Raw genomic sequence first — 25,127 nt, 5'->3', positions numbered from 1 at the left:
GAAGAGTGAGAGAACCTGGGAGAGCGTATAAAATAATCTTGTACTCAACCAGCAGTGATTTTATATTTAGACATCCTCCTTATTTAATTCTCAAGCCAGTCAAATTTTCTAGTACATATTAGTTTCTTGCACAGATGGACTCTCACTAGGGAGGCTTCTTAGAACTCTTTCATGTATATGTGCTTTTTAATTGTATCCAGATTTTTATATTTGCATATTTCTTTCCCCTATATCAGTCTATTCCAGAGGTAAATAGGGAAAAACCAAGGTCATCACAATCTTTAATATTTTCTTCTGTACCTCTGATCTATATGTTTGTCAAGGCAAAATTCTTAGTTTCCTTTTTTTTTAAAAAAAAAAAAGTATACTATTTTATGCTGTAGTCTATAAGACTAATTTTGACTATGTGTAGTTTTTATATTATGACCCTTATAACTAATGCTATTAGCATAATATTCATTTGTTCATCTAATCATTTATAAAATATTTGCAAGTGTCTGGGTAGCAAGGGCAATATATTTTTAATGCTTGGCACTTAGTAGTCTTTTTAAAATTAATACACCAAAGAAAGTATCTGGGGGTGGAACTCAGGTTGAATACAATGGGATCTATAACCTGGAGGAACTTGTACTCTAATAGGGGGAATGGATATGTTGTATTTGGGCTGGGTCTTGAGTCATAGAATTAAGTCAAGCAAAGAAGTGGGCAGCTTCTCAAGCAAAGTACTGTGTACTAATATTTAAGGATTAATCATCTTCTGCTTTTAAGTAACCCCATTTGGCCACCAGTGTTTGTTTTTTGAGATGGCTGCTTCATGTAAGGGGTATATATACAAGTATTGAGCAGAGATACCCTGTGTAAGATCCTAACGGACTCATATGGAGCTCTAACCAATGATTTACTTAGCATTGATCTGTCTATCCACAAGGTCTAGGGAAGAATCGATATAGCTAACTTTCTATTTCAAGAGGCAACTGATGAAATTAAATCCTTTTTTTAGGTGGATCTGAGAATGGCTTAAGAGATGAAGTTAAAGAATCCAACCTGGTATCTGGGGGGAGAAGATGTACATAGAGCTTCTTCCAGGACATATTTTAAAGGGGACTATAAAATTCAGTAAAATAGTTCCAGTAACCTTATGAGGTAGGAAGGCATCTAGCCAGGTTTTAAAGTTTACATTAAATTACCTGACCAACGTGAGCTATTTCCATCTTCCTATCTGGTTTTATTTATTTCCTGATTTGAGTTTCTCTTCCAGGCTTCCAGTTCTGTTTCCTCTTTGAGTGGCTTTGATCATCTTATTTGAACATCCAATAAATAACTTTGGCTTTGTTTTTCTCCTTACCCTTTGCTGCTAATCCGGATTCATTTTTCCTTATGTTTCTCTGGTACCATTTCAGTCTTACTACATTTATTGCTTACCTGGTTTAAAGGCCTTTAACTCAGTAAAGAGAATCTCAGAGTATTGGCAGATGATAATGGTTTCTAGAGCAACTCAGCCCTAACTGCCGTTCCTGGGGGCCAGAGGGCCAAGGAACTCCTCATCGGGCTTGGCCAATTACTTCTTGATTCTCGTCTTCAGAGGTCAGTGGTTAAATAGAGGGGACCAATAGACTTTAGTGACAAGCCTCCTTCTTCCTGCTGCTCTCTGTTTTGTACATAGCATCTCCTACCTGCTGTCCATTTTGCTCAAATGTCACCTTCTCAATGAAGCCTATCGTTACCACCCCAGGTACAATTGCAGCCATCCCTGTGTTCTGCTACTACCTCCCCCTGGCAGTACCATCTGTCTTACCATGCCCATTTTTTCTCTTTTTTTCCATGTCATTTCTTATCTTATAACATACTATGTAACTTATTACATTTACTATTTAAATTTCACTTCCTCTACTAGAATGTAGATACCATGTTTTTTATTTGTTTTCATAGATGTAGTTCAAGAATCCAAAATAGTGCTTTAGCACATAGATCACTCTTAATAAATATTTATTGACTACATGAGTGAATGACTCCCATGTCCACTTCGTTGCCATAATTAGGAAAGGACTTATTTTATTCTTTTTTAAAAGATTTTATTTATTTATTCATGAGAGACACAGAGAGAGAGAGAGGCAGAGACACAGGCAGAGGGAGAAGCAGGCTCCCTATGGGGGAGCCCTATGTGGGACTGTATCCCAGGACCCCAGGATCAAGCCCTGAGCAAAAGGCAGACACTCAACCACTGAGCCACCCAGGTGCCAAGACTTTATTCTTAATATTTATTTCAAAAAGCTGTTTGCTGAGAATATTTCTTTTAATCAAATGTTATTGCAGAAAATGGTGTTTTACAGTATGAAAGGATTCGTTATCACTGTGAAAAGAATAAAGATTTGTGAGAATGGCTTTGATAAGCTAGAGATGCTTAAAGAATGTTGGATTTGCTTCTGTATAATAGTGTAGTCTGGGAAATAAAAGTATTTATCTCAGCCTCGTGTTATCATGAACATGAATTTTATTAACCTGATTGTAATGTACAAAAGGATGTGATAGCATGGTATAACTGAGAGGAAAAAGACAAAACATTGTCTTGCTGTTCTTCAAGACCAACAGCATTCTTAGTTAACTTGCAATGCTTAAAGGTCTTTTGTACAAAGGGAAAGGAAAAAGAGATTCAGAAACCTTAAATAGGCAGAGAGAAGCAGTGATGTACTGCTATTCTTTGATACTTACGGAAAGAACTTAGGCGTGCTGTCAAAATTAACTTGTCTGTATCAGTATAAGGGAATATAGAAGTGATTTCAGAAAAATTAGATTTATTTTATAAATAAAAATCCAGAATTTAAATTATTCCTCCTGTATTCTTGGAAACTAAGTGCTAAATGAGTTGGCTCCCAATGTGTGAAATTCTGGAGTTGCCTGTTTTTAAGAGAATAGCAATCAAGCATGATTTTTTGACAGAAGGTTCACGGGCCTATTCCAAAAGCTGATTAAATCGCTCAATTAAATGAGAGATGACAAACAGGACCAGCTGTAGACTGAGGACTGGTCCACATCAGCTGTGCACACAGTGTAAATTGTACAAGTGTCCATCTAGGGAAAGTAATATTAACAAAAATGGCCAATCAAAATAAAAAAATTTAATAAAATGAGCTATCCACGTTTATGATAACCTAACGCTTTAAAAATGTAGTACTGAAAACTCCAAGATTTTAGAAAAAGCAACTTTGGGTTTCTGGAGTGGTTAATTTTCAATGAAATGTTCTTGTTGATTTTTTTATGCTGTTAAGCTGCATAAATATCAAGCAAAAATATTGGCTCTTCAAATCATGCTTCTCAGCGAAGGGTGTGTAGTACATCATTTGTAAGGCTTTGGGAAAAATACCAAGATGTGGGCTCTGCTTCAGACAAATGGGATCCCAGTGCCCTGCAGTGAGGCTCAGCAGCTGTGTGAGAGGAATGTTACTCAGGTGATTCTGATGCCTGTTGCTAGCCTCTAATTACTAAAGAAAGGAATGTATGGAGTAGGAAACAGAGGACAAGTTATTGTTTCAATTAAACACTCTGGAGATTTACAACTCTTTAACCACAGGTTTAAAATCTCAAAAGCTTTGAAAGGCCAAATAAAAAAAAATCAGCAGATTTTATAACCCACTTTGTGGGAAAAACAGCCCTGCCCTTGTTCAGTTTTTGGCAAAACCCTGTCTGAACTGACACGAGGCTCTTTGTGCTCTTTATTTATCCCAACAAGTGTGTTGAGTGATGTATTTGTTGCAGAAGCATGAATATGTTCTATTGTGGATGGAGGTGATGCCTGATAAATTGTATATGTACTATGATATTCCCCATCTAGAATCTAAAGAATTCTAAATCCTAAATCTGGCCCCAGTAAATTTTGGTTAAGAGATGGTAGACTTAGGACTCCTGGGTGGCTCAGTGGTTGAGTGTCTGCCTTTGGTTTAGGGCATGATCCCTGGGCTCTGGGATCAAGTCCCGCATCCACCTGCTTCTCCCTCTGCCTGTGTCTCTGCCTCTCTCTCTGTATCTCTCATGAATAAATAATTAAAATCTTAAAAGAGAGAGAGAGATGGTAGACTTGTAGTAATGGATTCAGTTGACATTTGTGTTCTGTTCTGCATCAAATTGATTTGAGTGTATTCTACTGCTAAACTCCTTGAGGGCAGGATCTTAATATCCTCATTTTATACAATAATAACCTTGCATATTGGATCATTTAAAATAGTGTTTTCCCCAGGTCAGTGTTAGTTTTTATCAGAGATACAGAACCAATAAGATGTGTAGACATAGATAGATAGATGATAGATAGATAGATAGATAGATAGATAGATAGATAGATAGACAATTGATAGATAGATGTAAGTGGAGATTTAGTAATAGGAAATGGCTTGCACTCTTACGGAAGTCCCATGATCTGCTGTCTGCAAGCCAGAGAACCAGGAAAAATGATTGTGTAATTAAGTTCAAATCTGAAGGCTTAACAACTAGATGGGATGTCAAGTTCAAGTCCAAAAGCCTAAGAATGGAGTGGGGTGTCCATATCCAAATACCTAAGAACCAGAAGCACCAATGTCCAAAGACTTAGAGATTCCAGATCAAGCAAAACAGGGCAAATCTGCCCTATCTCTGCCTTTTTGTTCTATTCGGGGCCCCCAGGAGATTGGATGATGCCCAACAATCCAAGGGCAGTCTTATTTACTCAGTATACCAATTCTAATGATAATCTCTTCTGGAAATACCTTTCAGACTTACTCATAAATAATGCTCAACTATCTGGACATCCCTTAGCCCAGCCAAGTTGACACATAAAATTAACCATTACAAGGCCCATAACAATCTTGTGAGGAATGCAGGACTTACCATCCCAAATATAAGATGAACAGTCTGAGGTAAGTCAATGAACTGTCACAGAGCCTAGTGGAAGGCCACAGAGTTAGTTCTCCGTATTTAATAAATTGAAAATTGCTTTCAATTGAGTTAAACTGGCAGCTTAATTTTTCTCTATAAGTGAAGGAATATATCAGTGTGTCATGGTTAAAAAAAACTTTAAAAAGGAAAATAATAAATACATGAAAACTATATAAACACTTTTTAAATTCCATGACCAAACATGAAAGAATCAAGGAATGTACATTTTATTCATGGATTTATAATCAGAGTCAGTTAAGCATAAAGATAAATGTATAAGGTAAGAGTATACTGAATTGTGATTTTAAAGTATTTCTTCCTAGTTTCCAGATTTAACAGAGCAATCATCCTCATTTTTATAAACATTCCTCAAATAGCAAATAAAGGGAGCAGATTTGGGAGAGAAGGGTGCAGGGTGATCACATGTCAACTTCATTTCCTCTCCAGCTGTGTGGTCTTCAGTAGCAGAGCCAGGGGACCACACATAGCACCCAATGTCCCCTGTGCCCAAAGCTTGGCCTCCTGCTTACTGCTCTGACTATAGGACATATTGTATGACCAGTGTTTCCAGTCTTTTTATAAAGAAATTGTCATTTTCCAAGTGTAAGTATAATTGAGGAAGAAGATTAAGATACAATGACCTGGGGTACCTGAGTGGTGCAGCTGGTTTAGGGTCCCACTCTTGGTTTTGGCTCAGGTCATGATATGAAGGTCGTGAGATCAAGTCCCATATCAGACTCCAGGCTCAACACTGAGTCTGCTTAATATTCTTTCTCCTTTTTTTTCTGCTCACCCCTCACCCCAATGAATAAATAAATTAAAAAGAGAGAGAGAATACAGTGACCTAGTTTGGGTGCAGTACTACATTGCTCTATACAAGCATGAAACTTCTCTGTGTCTGCTTCCTGCACTATTTGTTAAATGATTATTGTCAGTCTTGGCCAACACAGAAGGACTACTGGTATATAGGAACCGATATATCTAAGAGGGCACTGAAAATCATCGTATGTTCCATATAGTGAAGTATCGGTTGGATGTACCAAGTGAATAAAATATGTTTCCACAAAAAAATTCTGAAAATAGATTATAAATTATAAGTTGGAGAAAAACATTGTTAATATTAATGAAGTAGACACACATTATATTGGCCAAGAGCGTGGAGTTTGGAGTTTAACAAGCCTGCATTTGCTCTGCATCCTGGCTCTACCATAGGGTGACCTCAGACCAGTGATCAAGGCTCTCCAAGCTGTGTGTTTCTGTTCTATAAAACCAGGAACATGGTAATGCTTAGATTGTGGAGAAAATGCATGTTAATTAATTGGTTGTCAATAATGTTAAACTCCCAAAGATATGAAGTGAAAAGTTGATTATCCTTTTCTCTGTTTCTGATTAATTAAAAGTAGAAATGAGCTATGTGTGGGGAGGGGAGGCATTTCTCAAGTGCATCCAGCTTCTACACATGCAGATTTAAAAACAAACCAGAGAATCTGTGGGGTTTATTTGGCTGTGCACCCTTGAAAATTATCAAGTATCTTTATTCTTTCTAGAATTAATTACTTCTAGACATTAATTATGCCTTCCTAGGGACAATGGTGAAAAATTGAATTTTTTGTTAACACATTGTGTTTTCTCCAGTGCTGGAATGGGGTAATAGAAAGAGTGTGGAAACACTGATGTGTTACTGGGAATATTGTAAACTGGGCAAAAGCAAAAGCAACTAGCATACCACCTCCCAGTACAAAATACCATGGCAATATAATAAATAAAAAAATCAAACAAATAGAAAATAAAAACAGGAATCTTTTCAAAACCATGATCTTTTTAGGAAAATAAAGGATATCCTGAAACCAAAAATAAAATCATCAAAATAAAATCTGACGCAAACCCATAGTAAGCAGTGGGGTGTTAACAGGCTTAAGGGCATCTGCCAGTCATTAGTCACCTAAAACTCTTGTTTTATCCTTGTGTGAGAGAAAGGGGAAAAAAAGAGTGGGCCAGCTAAATACATGGTCAAACCATTTATTACTGTCTAATAAAACCTTCATCATGAGACCTTCCTATGTATATCGATGGGCCAAATGCTTGGGGGATGGTTGCCAATATGTATCTTGCGGAGTTTAGAGATAAAAGAAATTTCTAAAGGAAGTTTTATATGTTAAAGTAGGTGTACAGGATGGCAGGGAGAGGGTAGGGCTGGGATTGCCTTTTGCCTTTAGCAAAGAATTAACATGGAGGCAGCTGAGTCCCTAGAGGAATGTCACTCTGCCTGTTTCAAGGACTTGTCAATAGGCTGTAGGTAGTAAGGAAATTTAATAATTTCTCTTCTGCCTTTGTTTCCCACACTAATTTGAAAATGATCCCCCCAAGAAACTTTGAGAAATAAAACTATATAATGGTTAAAATGAAGAGTTTAGATGTTGGATTGAAGAATATATTACACAAAGAGAATTAGTGTAAAGTCTAAAATACACCTGAAATACATTTTCCTAAAATGATGTAGGAGGAAAGAGAAAATAACTAAAAGAAGGTAAGAGATATGAAGCGAGAGTTTCTACTGTTCATCTTATCAGAATTCCAGACAATGAAAATAGGATGGGAGAGAGGCAATATTTGAAGGGGGGGAAAAGGACTTAGAATCTTCCCTAACTGTTGAAATGCATGAATCTTCATCTTCCAAAATCACAATAAATTCAGAACAGGAAAAAAAATCATACCTAGACAAATGAGGTGAAACTACATATTATCAAAGGAAAAATCAATTTAAAGGTAACAAGAGAACAAAACAGATGACAGTTCATTTTTAACTAGTAACAATGGAGGCCAGGAGAATAATATCTTTCATGCTCTAAAAGAAAATTATCTTGTAATAGTATACCCCATGAAATCTCTTTTGCAATGATAAGAACCAAGTAGCAATTTTCTGAAAAGTAAAAGAAGCTTTATCCCTAACAGACCCTCACTGAAGAAACTTCTCATGGCAGCATTACAGAAAAATAAAAAATAAAAAAAAATAAGTGATTCTAAAAAGGCAATCTGATATTCAAGGAGCAATTCTGAACAAAAATGTTTCATGTGTTTTTAAATATAAGCAAAAATTAACTGTATGAAATAGTAACCATTATGACTTCTTTGTTATAAAATAGCAAGTGTTAATAAAAGCCAGATGGAACTAAAATCCTGGAAAAATGTGCATACAAGTTGGGAAGAGTTGATCAGAGTTCAGTCACTCTGAGTTTTTTTGAATTGTTTGGGAGTAGAGTGGTGAGATTAGGTCAGTAGATTTTACTAATTTCCATATGCAGAGGAAAATTCCTAAGGCAATTTCCTAGTGAATAGAAATGAACATTTTAGCATCCAAAACAACAGAGAAAAGAATGAAAGGCAAATAAAAAGTCAATCCATATGAAAGAAGGCAAAATTGAAAGAAAAAAGAAAAGTTTCTGCAAAAAAAGATATAAAAGGAAGTAGTAGAAATATGTTATTTTGGCAAGCAGAATTATTGTAACCTTCTTGTCAAGGGACAAAGATGGAGAAATTAGCTTAAAACAATTCCATCTTGGGATGCCTGGGTGGCTTGGTGGTTGAGCACCTGCCTTGACTCAGACCCTGATCTAGGGGTCCTGGGATCAAGTCCCACATCGGGCTCCCCCAGAGGGAGCCTGTTTCTCCCTCTGCCTATGTCTCTGCCTCTCTCTCTGTGTTTCTCATGAATAAATAAAAATAAAATCTTTAAAAAAAAAAACTCCCAATTCCATCGCTATGCTTTGTATTAGTTTTCTATTGCTGTCTTGACAATTTAACAAGACCCACTGAAGTCAGAAGTCTGGGTGAGCTGCACTGGGTTCTCTGCTTAGGATCTCATAAGTCTGAAATCAAAGTATTGGCCATATTAGCTCTGATGTGGAGAGGGTCTGGGTTAGACACTTCCAAGCTCATTCAGCTTGTTGACAGAATTCAGTTCCTTTTGTTTGTAGGACTGAGGTCACTATTCCCTTACCCTGGCAACTCTCAAATCCCCCCAAATGGCCCCTTCCATCCCAGAAGAGACCACCCCTTGCAATGAATATCTCTCAAGCTTCAAATCTGTCTGATTTCTTCTGTTACTGTTAAACAGTCCACGTGATCAAATTTGGTCAGTAATATCCTTTTTGCCATATAACATAACCAAGGGAGTGTAGTGCGTCACAGTCACAGGTTCCACCCAGATCTGAAAAGGGAGGAATTACACCAGGGCAAGGACCATGGAGGATCATTTTTTGAGTTCTGCTAACCACATGCTGCTTTCAGGAGTCATGCCCAAAACCTAAAGAAAGAAAAAATTTAAAACTAAAAGAATGGAAGGGCAGCCCTGGTGGCGCAGTGGTTTAGTGCTGCCTGTGGCCTGGGGTGTGATCCTGGAGACTCGGGATGGAGTCCCATGTCCGACTCCTGGCATGGAGCCTGCTTCTCCCTCTGCCTGTGTCTCTGCCTCTCTCTCTCTCTCTCTCTCTGTCTCTCATGAATAAATAAATAAAATCTTAAAAAAAAATGGAAAACATATACTAGGGAAATACAACCCAAAACAAAAGGGATCAAGTTACACTGTTATGAAGCAAATTGGACTTTGTGGAGGGCAGGGGAAATAAAACACTTTTAGAGTTAAAGAGAGTTAATATATTATGACGAAAAAACTCACTTCATCAGGAAGGTGTCTAACAATTTTAAACTTATATGCACCCTGTAATAAACCTTCAAAATTTATAAAGGATAAATTGACAGAATTTGATATTTAATAAACCCACCACCATAATGTTTATGTTAAAAAACAAGCATTGAAAATGAATGAGGTAAGCATTCAGCATTAAGAACTTAGAGGAGAAAAGCCCGAGGAGAATCCATCAAAGTGCAGAAGGAAGAAGGTAAAGATAGCAGAAACTAATTGCTATAGAAAGGTTTAAAATATTTTAAAAATTTGAGAAACCTAGTAAAATTGACAAAACTTTATAAGATTAATCAAAATTAAAAGATAAAAGTTACAAATAAATCATAAGAAAAATGAAAAAATTATCACTAGATATACAATGGAGATCAAAGATATAACTAAACACTTCACTCTAGATAAAGCTCAGAAAAATAATGAGCAAAAGCATACTGTATTTTTATGGTTTTTTTTTTAAAGATTTTGTTTATATATTCATAAGAGGTATAGATGCAGAGACCTGGGCAGAGGGAGAAGCAGGCTCCATTTGGGACTCAATCCCTGGATCCTAGGATCACACCCTGAGCCGAAGGCAGACGCTCAACCACTGAGCCACCCTGGCATCCCTGTATTTGTATGTTTATACACAATATACATATAACTAATCAATATTTTATTATACTTATGGTTACATCCAGATGTAACCAGAAAAAAACAATGGAATGGGAATTCTAAATACAAGATTTAGAATTGTGGTTACCTCTTCTAGGGTAATTTGACCACAGACAAGTAACAGAGATCTTAAAAGACTTTGCTTTTGTTCTACTTTTTATCCTAAGTAGGTAGTGGAAACATGCTCTACAATTTTTTTCTTCTTTATTCCTTACATATACATTATGTACCCTTTGATATATATATATATAACATTTTTAATAACTTCAATTATTAGTATGTAGCTACCTCTGATATATTAACAAAACAACAGAAAAGTTTGATTAAAATACACTAGGTTTATATTTTAAGCACATGTCCTAAAATCAATATTTTACTTAAAGTATTTAAATGAAAATATGAAGTTTTATTTTTAGACACCAAATGCTGATAAGTAGAATTTCTTATTGCAAAGATACACATTCAGGTTATTGCTTTCAAATTTCTAAGCTTGAGGGATCCCTGGGTGGCACAGCGGTTTGGCGCCTGCCTTTGGCCCAGGGCGAGATCCTGGAGACCCTGGATCGAATCCCACGTCAGGCTCCCGGTGCATGGAGCCTGCTTCTCCCTCTGCCTATGTCTCTGCCTCTCTCTCTCTCTCTCTCTCTGTGTGTGTGTGACTATCATAAATAAATAAAAATTAAAAAATAAATAAATAAAATGAAAAAAAATTTTCTAAGCTTGTTATTATGTTCCCCAGATATTCAGCACATAACATTATAATTATATCTGTCTTCAGGCAAAAGTAGAACATAGAGTAATGCTTGCTTAAACTTACAAACCACGTTACTTGGTGGTTGCCTTACTTTATAATCTCTCAAATTCTGAAAACAGAGCACAGGTGGTTATGTCAGATGGTTGACTATCAGCCTTTTCTTGGACTTATTAACAGTAGGAATGGCAACCCAGTTGAACTTCTTTTCATTCCACCAGCCTGTATAGCTTTGTACTTGTTACCTTCTAGCGTTGTCTGAAACATTTTGAGAATTGGTATTATGTGAGAAGTATGGTAGGCTACACTATTTGTGATGCTGGGTCTGGGAGACTGAGCCAACTCTTTTGACTATCAGTAAGACAAGGATATATTAGGCATTTCATCCAGAAAACTGAAATGCTGGGATCCTTAAAATGAGATTGAGTTTCCTTCTGAGGAGATGTTTGCTCTTTCTGTGTTCCAAAGGCTCCTTGGTTCCAATAGTTCTTTTAATCACATTTCTAAAAGCACCCTTTATGTATCTCTCTATTGGTTCTCCATTCATATATACGTTCACAAAGCCTTCATATTATGGTACAGTCTTATAATTAATTTCTCTAATAATAATTACTTATTTATGTTAGCAAGACAGAGAAGATATGCATGCTGAAAACTACTCATTCTTTTGAGCCAAAAACCAAAAAATAAATGCTCAGCAGTGTAATACTGGGCAACTGTCATTTGGTAATTTGGCCACCCATAAAGAATAGCATGTCAGAAGGTGGTATAAATATTTTCCTGCTGGCTTTTTGCTCAGCAAAATCAGTAATCTTATGCTTTCTATTTATTCTAAATTATAATTCAATGTGGTGGAAAGCAAATTGTACTGGGGTATGTCGTAGTTATTTTGCATTTGTTAACACAGTATATGAAACTCTGCAGACCTTGCCTGGTAAGGTACTTTTTGATTGTGTATATTTCTGTATTCAGGTGATTCAGGTATCTTTTTCTAAATGCTTCTGTATTCTGAGACATGCCCAATTTCCTTACTTAATAATAAAACAGTCCATGACTCATTGTAAATCAGTAGGGATCCAGCAATAAGGTGCAATACATCACAAAAGCAGAACAGGCTATCATTGGAGATAATAAGCAGGTGCATTAATATTCATGCTTTATGAAACCCTGCTTGTGCTTCTAAAAAGCTGTAGAATACATTCTAGGTTTAATGTTCACCACTAGATGTTTGCCAGTGATTTTCAGGCACTTCTTGTGGCACTTCATTCAGGGCATATCTAGGTAATATGGCGGAAAACGTTCCGCCATGCTTTCCATTTATCTAATTGTATACTCAGCTAATGTTCCTTATTGAGCATGTATAATCCTTTCTGGTTGGACCTTGGGTCTTTCTTTGTCTCAGTGGGAAGCGCTGTTGTGTAAGAGTGATTGTGTATGCATACCTGTGTAGGTAGTATGGTGTGTGAGTTGGGGGCTGGGAGCCACCAAAAGGGAACAAACTACATGCATTGTCCTCTACAGCGCAGTATCTCCCTAGTGTTAAAGAAATGCAATTTAGATTTGTTTTTACATAGACTGACCCAAGACCGAGGATAAGAAAAATAATGTTATGCTCCAAGGGATGCAGAGGTACCAATACATAAGGGTTCACAGGCTGGGCACTGTCCAACTCCTGAGGCTGCCATACGCCATCCTCCCCCAGAGTTGTTCAACACCAAAAATAAGACATATGGACGTGTACTACTTTCCAGTCTTTAAAATATGTGATTCATATATGTCCTTACTTGGTTCATCTTTAAATACATTTGCAATAAACCAGATATATTGTGCACATGGACAATGTGAGTAAGTATGCATCTTAGGTTTAATATCCCTCTTGTTTGAAATCATATTTGATTTCTTCATTCTTGCGTGAGTTGACAAAGATCATCCCTGCCTCTTTTTAGAATCTTAACTCACGTGTCCTTTGTCTTCCTACCTTTCCAGGCAATGAAGGGATGGGGTTGGGAGGAAAAGGGATACTCTACCATTCATGTATTCCTCCTCCTCCTACTATTCCTATCACCACTACTACCACCATATCTGTTAGCATCATCATCACCACTAATTGCTGGAGAGGCTTTAAATGCAGAATGAGGAAAGAACTACTTGGAGTATGCTACTTATCCTAGCCTCTGCACTGGTCTATTCTGTATTCTGTGTTCCTCTTGATTTCCTTTTTGTTCATTCATTCATCCATTTACCCTTTCATTTATCCACCCATTCAGTAAATGTTTACTCAGAGCTTGTAGTATGTTAGATATAATGCTAAGTGATGGGGACAGAGTATGAACAAAATGGACAAGATGCCTGTAATCATGGAGCTTATACTCTGGGAATGAGTGAATTAGCAGGGTTAATTCAGCTAGATCTTTTGCATTTTATAGAATCTCACTTCAGGGGGCACCTGGGTGGCTCAGTCGGTTGAGCACCTGCCTTTGGCTTAGGTCATGATCTCAGGGTCCTGGGATTGAGCCCTGCATCAGGCTCCCAACTCAGAGAGTCTGCTTCTTCCTCTGCTCCTCCCTCCCAGATCATGCTTTTTCTCTCTCAGATAAATAAATAAATAAATAAATAAATAAATAAATAAATAAATAAATTTTAAAAATCCTTAAAAAAGGAATCTCACTTTATGTTCAGGATATAATTACTAATATTAGGATCTTTTACTTTCTTCCTATTTTATGTGAAGAATTTATACAGTATCAGCCTTTGTCCTTATATAAAATCAGCCATTGATACATGGAGCTAGAGTTTCATGAATATAGTGAAGTTTCTTTCACACAATCTCTTAGGAATCTCTCAATTCCTCAATTCTAGCAAGCCTTTTGCACTGCTGTTTGGTGATAGAACATATTTGCATTAGAAGTTATGAAAATTTTGGGAGAAATTTGGGATATACAGCTGTAGTGTGGTTAAGGACTTTTTATTAATCTGCTTAGAAGCAAAGAAGTAAAATAAACACTTGAAAGAAATAACATGGAGCCCTGCTCACCAGCTTCTCCTCCTCCCCAGTTTAAGTGCTGACAGTTTCTTGCATCATTGGTTGTGATGTGTGGCTCATAATTCTCTGTCAGTGCTCATGTTCTTCATAATGATAAACAGTCTCTCCTTTTAGAGTTAGTATGTAAAAATGCACTCATTTTGATGTTGGCTTTGGCTATTGGTAAATGAATACATTTTGAATCATAATTGTTTGGGGAAGCAAAAGTCTTCAAACATCAAGTCTGCTCTTACAAACTAAAAGAAATTTGTAACTTTCTACCCTGAATGAACTACCCTAGGGAATTTCAAAGCATATGTCAAAATATGGATTTGCTTGGTATTGAAAACTTGGTATTAATTGCCTATTTGTACTTAGTAAGTGCCATGTAGTGCCTAATAAATCTATCTAAATAATTTTTCTGGCATGTACCTGTATGTGTCTCAATGAAATTCAAATAAAAGTAACGTCAACAAAGCCAGGGAAAGAATATTGCAGTGAGGGGCCATGTGTCACTAATAGTCTCAATTAACTTTCTTAAGTGGACAAGGAACTAAAAAATAAACAAAAATGTCTTGATCATGATAACAATTATACAAGGACCTTTATCCAAGATTTAAAAAGTAATTATAGAAATCCATATAAATCATCTGTTGCTGATGGCATATTTTGCTGTAATTTTCATGAGATAGGAGACAACATCAAATTGGAAAACGATTATGACTATTATTCTTGAGAGATGAAAATTCTACCTACTAAATGACCTTACAACATACTTAGCATTCCATTGGCTAAATACTTTTCACATTTCACTTACATAATAAATATGGGTAGCCAGATAACCTAATTAAAATTTTATATTATGACATATGCTGAATATAAAGCAAAGCTTTTCTTCAAAATCCTCTCTCAGAAAATCTGAAACTGCCTTATGTTCAAATTCCTGCAAATCTCATACTATGTTTAATTATTTTATTTTTAACAAAGTTGTATTTGGGAAAGGCAATCCAAAACAAGGTTAATTACAAAGTGATTTTGAATGTTAATAGGTCATCTGATAGGTACTATTTTTAAAAAAGAGAAGAATATCACAGATGCAGTAATTATTTTTAACAATATGGCTTCAAAATTGCCAAAAATATGTGTCACATAATAAGCCATTTAATAACCACTTTAAATAGCAATATAGAATTTTCATTTTAAAGTAGGAAGATTTTGGCAACCAAACAAAAGAACATGGAGTACGAGAATCAGAGATGCTAACTTTATCTTAAATAAGAGTAAATCATATCTTTAACTCTGAAGCACAATCTGTGATTAAGGATTGCCAAATGTAGTGACTGTCAACCAAGTTTCAAGACAATGCAAAGAGGAGATATGGTGACTACTGATCTCAGGCAAAGTTGGCAAAGGACAGTTCTCCAAGGCAGGTGGTACTCCCTGAGAGGCCTGGAGCAATAGGGAGGGGAAGTGATGATTGTGATGATTGAGATTGGGCCCTGCCTCCTCCCCTTCCCCCACCCCCACCACTCAACAGGAGCCTCTTGCAGAATGCTAGTCCAGAAAAAACTCATTCAGTTGGCAGTCAGTTCCAAAGGAAACAGCATGAGCATTTTGTCTCTAAGAATAACAGAGGAAGAAAATAACAATTAAGTCCTGTAGCAGGTGAAGAACCCTTCACACACACACACACACACACACACACACACACACACACACTGAATCAGAGGAAAATTGTGATTTTAAAAAGCCCAGTAAATTAAAAAAAAAATTCGTGAAGTCATTGTCTATATAAGTTTTCAAAGCAATAATGCAAGAATTTTGCTTTGAGACAATAGAAGATGAAATGGGATGGTAGGCTGAGGAAAGAAATGCAGAAGAAAGAAAATTAGAGAAATAAAGATCAAATTGGATTCTCCACAAACATTAATCAACACACCCAAAATCGTGGTAAGGGACATGACTGAGTGAATGGAATGATAAGTTAGAAAAGGAAAAAAAAAAAAAGAAAAGAAAGAAAAGTTAGAAAAGGAAGACAGAGAAAACCAGGATCTACAGAATTGTTTATCTATCTAAAGAATAGAACTAAAATAATGGATAAGAAAAAGAGTAGTTAAGGATTCTCAAAAGATTTAAGAGAGTAGAGACTTGAATCTTTAGACTGAGAGGACCAATTCTGCCTGAAAAAGTGACAGACAACAATCTTTAAACAGCAAAATTATTATACTCAAAATAGAAAAAAGAAAACTTTGGGCATCTAAACAATGAAATCCAATTCACCTATAAATATGGGGGAAAATCCAGTTTTCAGGGTTTTTTTTTTCAGATTTCTCCATGGCATTACTTAACAGTATGAATTCTTTGATTCTAAGGTTAAAACAAGAGTGGTTCAGTAATTTTGCATTCAGCCTCATTATTAGTCAAGTATAAAGAAATTAAACAATTGATTGGAAGCTACATTGTTATCATGATCCTTCCTGAAGAATATGTTGTAGAACAAAGTGCAAGCATTAGAAGTAGTGGAAAAACTCCAGAAGAAGTACAGAAAAGATTTCTGAGTTTTGTAGGACCAGAGTTAAAAGAAATGCATTGTTTCTGATTATGAATCAGAATAAGAGTACTCCCAGACCTAAACAGCACAGTAATGATGTATAGTGTAAGAAAGTATAGTATTTTGATTTTATCATCTTTTATAGATGAGGGAGGAAGATACCATTTAAAGATGATGAATAAAATAGGGATATGAGATATTCAAAGAGTCAAAAAGTTAATGGGTAAAATAATGTAAGTATAATAAGATGATAGAAGGAAAGAAAGCAGAGGGAGAAGAAGTAAAAATTAGATAATTTGGCCAATGCTCATACTGGGGAGTAAATAAAAATCTGAATAAATAATACATAATGTTAAATGAAGTTTAGTTATAAAGGTAATAATTAGAACAACATAGGAACATTTCAGTGGAATGCACATAGTAAATATATGGTAAAAGAAGAAAAAAAAAGAAATTATTTATTTCAAATTAAAATTTATTTTTTTTTATTAATGATAGTCTAGAAGGGTTTCTTTCATCTATAAAACTTGCTTGCAATTTTTTGGGCAGCCTGGGTGGCTCAGCAGTTTAGCACCACCTTTGGCCCAGGGCATGATCCTGGAGGCCTGGGATCAGGACCGATTTTAGGCTCCCTGCATGGAGTCTGCTTCTCTCTCTGTCTGTGTCTCTGCGTCTCTCTCTCTCTCTGTGTCTCTCATGAATAAATAAATAAAAACGGGCACTGAGGTGGACACTTGACGGGATGAGCACTGGGTGTTTTTCTGTATGTTGGTAAATTGAACACCAATAACAATTAATTAAAAAAAATAAAAAAAAACTTACTTGCAATTTTATCAAAAAATTCAGGGTTCCCTTAAAATTTGAGAAAACTTCTATCAATCTTCTTGCATACATGACCTGAAAGATTTAGAAGAATTTTCCAGAGACCAACCTGGCTCTGTTGAACCTTTGCTTAAGAAGAAACTATGTAAATAGCTATATATGTACTGGAATATGATGATGTTCAAGATACACTGTTAAATAGAAAGAAGTTGCAAAATAACACACAAAATTAATTGTGTATGTTTGCTCATTAATACCCTTAATGCCTATGCTTGTGTATTAAGCGAGTAGCACTTATTTCTCTTAAGTGATACTCTGCTACATAATAACAATCTCTAGTGGCCCTATGCAGCCATAGTTGTTATTACATTATGACCTTTTCTCTCTACTAAATCAGTATTTTTCACTAATATCGCATGCTTAACATTAAACTATATCAAAGAAGACTATAGATACAGTGTGTGGTACCTGTTGGTGAGTAGTTTATAATTAGGCTAAGGAAACAAAATGGGTAAAACTGGAGGATGATACAGGATGCAAATCAGTGCTCATTTACATTACATGAATCCTCTATAAAACCATCTCGGATTATTGCCACCTTTGGCAGTAGGTTTGATTTTTCACAGCAATTTTAGTCTGTAACATATTTTAACATCATGCTATATCTTCATCAGTTTCTAATAATTCAACATACGATAGTCTTGTCTTTATGGAAGAGATGAGACTGCTTTCAAGCCCTTTGACTCTAAATCCAATTATTTAACACAGTCACATGAAGCAAAAGGTTTACGTGGACTCCCGGATGACAACAAAACATCAATAATTCTTAGAACATCTACTAATATCTAGTGTGTCCATATGATGAAACTGAGGGACAGAGAGGTTGATTAATTTGTCCCAAATCAAAAACTAAGTAAGGGACACAACTCGGAAGTCAGCCAGGAAAGCTAGTTCCAGAACTGGTGCACAGAACAATATGTTAGGTGTGTGACCCGGATGGGTTATTTTGTCTCACTGATTTCTCTTTCTCCCTTGGTGGACAGTGGAAAATAATGACTCACTTTATAAAGTTCCCATGACAGTTGTTAAGAAAAATACCTCTAGGAGCTTTGTACTCTATGAAGTTCTATAGCAAATGTAAGATGTTACTGTTGTCACTGCTGTCTTTGTGCTACCATTTTTACCCTCATGTCATATCGGTTCTACTCGTAGGGAAGCAAAGTTTTCAGTTAGATTTATATAGAGATAAATTGCTTTTACAATCACTTACTGACTTTTAAACCTCAACATTCATGTTCTCACTCAGATTACACAATACTCATGCCCTAAAATAGTTTCTATTCTGTGAAAGATTACCCGACAAGGCATAATGTGATAAGGGCTATAATGAAGTTCTGAGTTTGCGCAGAGACCTCATAGGGATGAAGGCAAAGGCAAGGATTGTGATATTCAAAGAGTTAAAACAGATTCCTCCCAGCTTAGAAAGAAAGACCTGGGATTTCAAATTCTAATTATCTTCCTGTGGGAGAAGCATCAACAAGTTTCGTATTGTATTTATGCTACACAGCAACCTTTGTGCGTGGTCTTCAGTCTTGCCTTTCCTGCGTCTTTTCCCACAAAGACTGTCCTTGACCAACACCAGAAATGAATTTGATTTCTCTAATGCAGAAGGTAATTGGATTTTTCTTTATTGAATGCATCCCTTTAATGACTGTCTCTGCTCCTGCCAATTTAGCTGCAAGTGACCTGACATTGATCTGATGATATGACTTAAAATAAAGAGTTGGAGCTGGGGGTGAAAAAGACCAGCTGTCTGGCATCAGGGGGAAAAATATGGGTTTTTTTTTTTTTTTTTGCCTCATCTTGCCATTTTCCTGAGAAAATCCTTTATCCTTGAATGTCATTTTTACAAAACATGCTGCTGTAATAATTGGTCATACAGCAGCAGATTGCCTTCTTCTAGAGAATATAATAAGTATTTCCCAGAAAGTGCCCTGGAGAAAACATTGAAAATTGAATAAAATCCACCCAGTAATCATTCTGTTCCTTGGAAATATTTATTACCATGTAGATTCTTTCTGGAACAGGGTAAATATTGCTGAACAGAATTAATTAAATCTTACAAGGAACTGGTAAAACATGAAATATTTATTTAAGTATTTATTTACTTAACCTTGAGGTTTTGTAAAAATAAAATTTGACACAAGAGTTGCTATTCAAGAAAGTTACAAAGGGGTAGTGGATGAAATTGCTGTTTGGAAGAGTAACAATTCCTTCCTTAAGGGAAGCTACGATATAAAACTCTTTTTATGCCCAAGAATATATGGAATTTAAATTTTTCTACTTTTGCCTTCATTCACTTTTTAGTAACAGTGTAACTCACTTGATCCATGCTCAAATTTTATTCTCTCAAGATAAAGATTCGTTCATTCTGACAGATAAGAATTCTCTTTGAAGATGCAAAGCTTGGGCATTAGAGGGAGAAAATAAAAACTTGTCATTTTAAGTTGTAAAGAAGAAAATAATAGATGAGAAAATCGTAACTAAATTTCCTTTTAAAAACCAGTGAAATCAATGTTTTCCCCTTTTGAATGTTTAGTGTTAGTTGCACTCACAGTTATCAATGTCATTAATAATTTCAAGAAGTTAACTGAGAGTTTGTATTAAAATCATTCATGGCATTTGTTGAATTTGAAGACTCAAAGCCACATCACACAAAACTATTGTAAGCCCTGTGTTAGAGCGGGCATAAATCTACAGTGTTGCTCAGTAAAGAGCAGTGAACTTCTTTTGGTTCTCATCAACCAAGAGAAACTTGGGAGTTCTATTCCAAGAATTATCTTGAGAAAGAATATAAAGAAGAATTAAGAGTGAGTATTTCCTGGAGGCTGGGCTCCTTAACCTCTGTTCTGATTGCAATTTAAATGAGCCTGTGAAGCCCTGGCATGCCTGTGAATGTTTCCAGAGAGCACTTCTTAGATGCTGGGTAGCACAATAAGATGGGCTTGCTTCAGAATTGATGTGCCTTCCACAGAAAGCCCAGGACGATTGAAGGGGTCATTGATCCAGAAGGACTCCCCACTGAAGAAAAGTCTTTCATCATAAATGATTAAATCTCACTAATTCCAGGCCAGGCCATTGTTGGAAGCTATACCTAAGTGCAATATTAACATCTTAAGAGCAAGATAAAGAGGGGGCACCTAGGTGGCTCAGTGGTTGAGCATCTGCCTTTGGCTCAGATCATGATCCCGGGGTCCCGGGATCCAGTCCCACATTAGCCTCCCTGCAGGGAGCCTGCTTCTCCCTCTGCCTATGGCTCTGCCTCTCTGTGTCTCTCATGAATAAATAAAATCTAAAAAAAAAACAAAAACAAGAGAGAGAAGTCTGTATTAATGGATGATGAAAATTCTTCCTCACTCAATTCAGTATATCTCATTCTATATGCATTTTCTTAATTTTGAATTAGCCTTGTTGGTTTGAATTTGGACATTATTAAATATAAATTCAATTAATGAAACAATATTCTTCTTTTGAAGGGAAGACAGATTTTCTGGAAAAAGGAAAATGTGTGTGTGTGAGTGTGTGTGTACACATACACAAATATTTTTTCCTGTATCAGAAGAAAGAAGGAAATTCATTACTCACCCCTTCAGATTTTTATAAATGCTTTTACAATAGGTTATCTATTTATGATACTTTGGACATTTTCTGAAATCATTAATATGAGGTATGATCAATGAGCAATTTATTTTGTTAATGCATTTTTAAAAACAAGTGTTTAGGGACGCCTGGATGGGCTCAGTGGTTGAGCATCTGCCTTCCACTCAGGGCATAATCCCAGGGTCCTGGGATTGAGTCCCAGGGTCCTGGGATTGAGACACCTCTGTGTGTCTCTCATGAATAAATAAGTAAAATCTTAAAAGAAAATGAAAAATAAATAAAAACACGCATTTATATAAAATCATTTTGTCATTTCTTCGTTAAGCGAATATCTTGAAGGCTTATGTATAAAAGAACATTAGACATTGGAAGAGATATAGAGACAAATCTTCACCTTCAAGGATTTTGAAACCTACTGAAGAGAGAACAGATGTACATAGTAAGTTAAATAGAAAGTGGAAAGTGGTAAGTGACATAAGAGGGACTGATCCAGAACTACAGTTGGAGTGGACAGTGAAGATGTCACAATGTGTGATGATGATGTGATTTTGCCAAGGCCTCGGAAGGTGGGCAGACTGTGCAAGTGGGAAGGAGAAGTAGAATATTTTTTAGAAGAAAACATAGGACTGAAAATGGCAAGGAGGTATGAGAATACTAGGCTATTAAAATAAATATTCTATAAAACTGGGTCAAGTCTCATACTTCATATGTCATTTTTTTTAAGTCTAAAAAAATTATGACAAACACAGAGCGAGAGGCAGAGACACAGGCAGAGGGAGAAGCAGGCTCCCTGCAGGGAGCCCCGTGTGGGACTCGATCCCAGAACCCTGGGATCAAACCCTGAGCCAAAAGCAGATGCTCAACCACTGAGTCACCCAGGTGCCCCCCTCACGCATCATTGAAAGAAAAAATAAGAGAGAAGGGAAGGTAATATTTTGACTAGTGATATAGGTAGAAATGTAGACATGTAGAGAAATAGTTGGATCTTGGAGTTTCTGATTTAGACAAGCAAAAACTACGGTATTTTATTTATTATGTATGTTTTGTGTCTGTGAAGAGGTTAACAATTGCTTAAAGATGTCTCCTTATATAAGGTAATCTTGACTGATGTTTTAAAGAGCATAGTCTCAGTAGTTGACATGTTGGGTGATCTTAAATATATTCATTTGTTACATAAAGTCAAATGAACTACTAAAATTTTTAATTGAAAATGTATTCTTGATTTTGTCTGCATATATTCTAGTGTTAAGATACGTATATATTTTATTCTTGACAAAGTGCAAATTATATAAATATTTACACCTAAATGTAAGATTTCTGAAAGTGCTAAATAAATTCCTTTTATTGCTTCAGGTCACTGATATGATGCTTCAGGACAAGCCCTATCCTGATTGGGGAAAATCTGCAAGAGCTTTCTGGAAGAAAGGAAATGTTAGGATCATTTTATTCTGGTAAGAGATTATTTTGTTTATAGATTTTTGCCTTTCATCATTCACAAAGGACTTGAGTTGAATGTAGTTCTGTTTTAGATGCATAGAATTCTATGTTGAGAGGCATTTCCAGGGGACACTGTCTTCCATTTAAGATGATTAAAACCATTATCCTAATTATTTTATGAATTACTTTCTGCTTACACATTGTTGCCTATACACATTTACAAGAGATACATTTGCTAATACAGTAATACATATTTTACCAGAGGTAAGTAGGTTTTTGATTCAGCAAAAACAAGCTATAATTTTCATCAATGAAATCTGCTATAAAAATGTCTCCAGTAAATTCTAAATTTCCAGTATATTTGACAGGATATAATTTTGCTTTGAAGAAGTTATACAGAGAGGGAACCTCTTTACAAATCACATCTGACTCATTGGCATTTCTTCTTTATGTAACTTCCTTTAGCTCTCTAGCCCAATCATTGCAATTAAAAAATAATCCATGTCTTATAGAACTTTGTTTTGCATAGCATCACCACTATTTATGTGTATTTGAACAAGTTTAGACAGAAAACATCAAGAAGGGCACTTTTGCCTGACTGTGTGATACCACTCAACTATACAGTCAGCCTGATATATGAAAGGGTGTGTGAACTAACACACAGTAGTGCTTGAATTGATGCTACCTTGTGCAGGGTAAATTCTATCCTGCTCACCTGCCTTTTGAAATGGTAGAGAAAAAATGTGTTTGTTCTTGGATTTAATTCCGAGGGTTGATTTCTTTTTTCATGCACAGGCTACAAAAATCATGGGATGATATACACACTCTAAGCTATCTTTGGGCTTTAACACTGTAATTAAATGTTGGTAGATATATATGGCATTTTGAACTCAATTCTTAGAAGATAAACAAAAGTAGATTCCAAATAGTATTGTAAAAATGAATATGATTTTGTGGATGTTTATTTAAGCCTTGTCTCTATAAGTCAAGTGTGGCCTATTTTTATGGTGCATTTAACCTTTAAATTTTTTTTTCCTGTGTACAAGTTCCCCATGTAGCTTCCCTAAATAATATAGGATATAGCTATAGAAAATATTTATTGAGCATATGTTTTGCTCCAGGCACCATGCTAAGTATTTAACATGCTATGTATTTGCTCACTTAATCCCAACAATCCTATAAGGTAGGCGCTATTGTTGTGAGCATAGGTCTCTGACTCCAGAGATCCAGTTTTACATCATTATAACTAGCCTACCTCTAAGAGAGCAAAGGATACATCAGTGTGCAAATTTCCAAATGATTTCCAAATGATTATCCTTAGTCTCTTTTTAGGTAATGGTGCTATATTAGCAATACAAGACTCTGGGGACACCTGGGAGGCTCTAAGTTGAGCATCTGCCTTTGGCTTAGGGGGTGATCCTGGGATTCAGGATCTGGTACCACATCGGGTCACCCTGAGGGAGCCTGCTTCTCCCTCTGCCTATGTTTCTGCCTCTCTTTCTGTCTTTCATGAATAAATAAATAAATCTTTTTAAAAAAAGGAATACAAGATTCTGGGGAGTCATTCAACCCTGTAGAAATTTTATGATTTTAGAAATCATAATTTTAAAAAGATAGATGTTAATATTAAAAGAGTTTATGGACTATCTCTCTTAAAACAATATGAATTTACTATGTTTACATTAATTTTATATTATTTAATGCATCTTCAAAGGTAACCTGCTAATTATGTTCAAGGTGACCAGTGACTCAGGTCACATGTATAATACTTGCAAAAGTGAGCCATGCACATGGTAATCTGAAGGCCTCTCTGATTTTTGTCATTAGCTACTCTTAATTGCAATTGCTGTTTCAGAGGAGAGGAATCCATACTGGATTTTTCCTTAAGCATCTTAGTATGTTTTCCGTGAACATTAATATTCAGGTCTACGTATTACCATCCCTTTTATACAAATGGGTTTTTTTTTGATAGATGTGATAACATAGCTCCAATTGATAACCTAGAGCATATTTTAAATACTATAAAAATAATTTAATTAGTCACTGGCAAATAGATAATACTCTTGAATGGAGAGCAGTTCAGGTTAATAAATTCACACTGTTGTAGTCATTGTTTTTGTAAAATTATCAATTATTAGATGATATATTTGAGAGATGAGTTTTTATTGTCATATTTCAAAAGTAGTATTTCAAATCATGGAGAACATAAAATAACTGGAGGAAAATTTAAATGCTACTCTAAAAATATTTTTCCCATTTTATCCATTTCTATACAGTTAGATTATCTTGTCAACAGTTTTCATGGTTTTAAAAAAGGAAAATCCGATGCAAAAAGTTGAATATGGAAATTATGTGGGAAGCAATGAAATCTTCTGTTTTGTTCATACTTTTTGGATAAAAGAGATTTAGGAAGTATAAAGGGCATTTTTTTTTTTTTTTTAGCTCTAGGAGATAGCATACAGAAATCTTTGGCAAGGTTTCAAATGAAACAAAAGATAGTATTTACACACTATGTGTTACCCACTCAAAAAGAGGTTTTTTTTTTTTTCTTTTGGTTTTGTCCCAGTTAAGGGAAGGGAGATGAGTGTGAAAAACCTATGCTAGAGAAGAAATTTTGCAAAGGAAGCTTTCA

The 25,127-nt window shown here is 35.7% G+C and overlaps 1 protein-coding gene across 1 annotated transcript in view; it reads left to right on the top strand.

The window, feature by feature from the left end:
- Positions 1–25,127, top strand: part of TMEM117 (transmembrane protein 117) — a 234,379-nt gene that overhangs the window by 48,415 nt on the left and 160,837 nt on the right. The window contains exon 5 of the mRNA XM_072767889.1: positions 22,372–22,509. Coding sequence (XP_072623990.1) covers positions 22,372–22,509 — 138 coding nt within the window. The remainder of the gene's footprint in view (positions 1–22,371; positions 22,510–25,127) is intronic.

This window comes from Vulpes vulpes, chromosome 8, assembly GCF_048418805.1.
Source record: "Vulpes vulpes isolate BD-2025 chromosome 8, VulVul3, whole genome shotgun sequence".
In the NCBI taxonomy this organism is placed as follows: domain Eukaryota; kingdom Metazoa; phylum Chordata; class Mammalia; order Carnivora; family Canidae; genus Vulpes; species Vulpes vulpes.
Note: the sequence above shows the minus strand (reverse complement) of the source record. Positions and strands in the feature narration are given on the sequence as shown.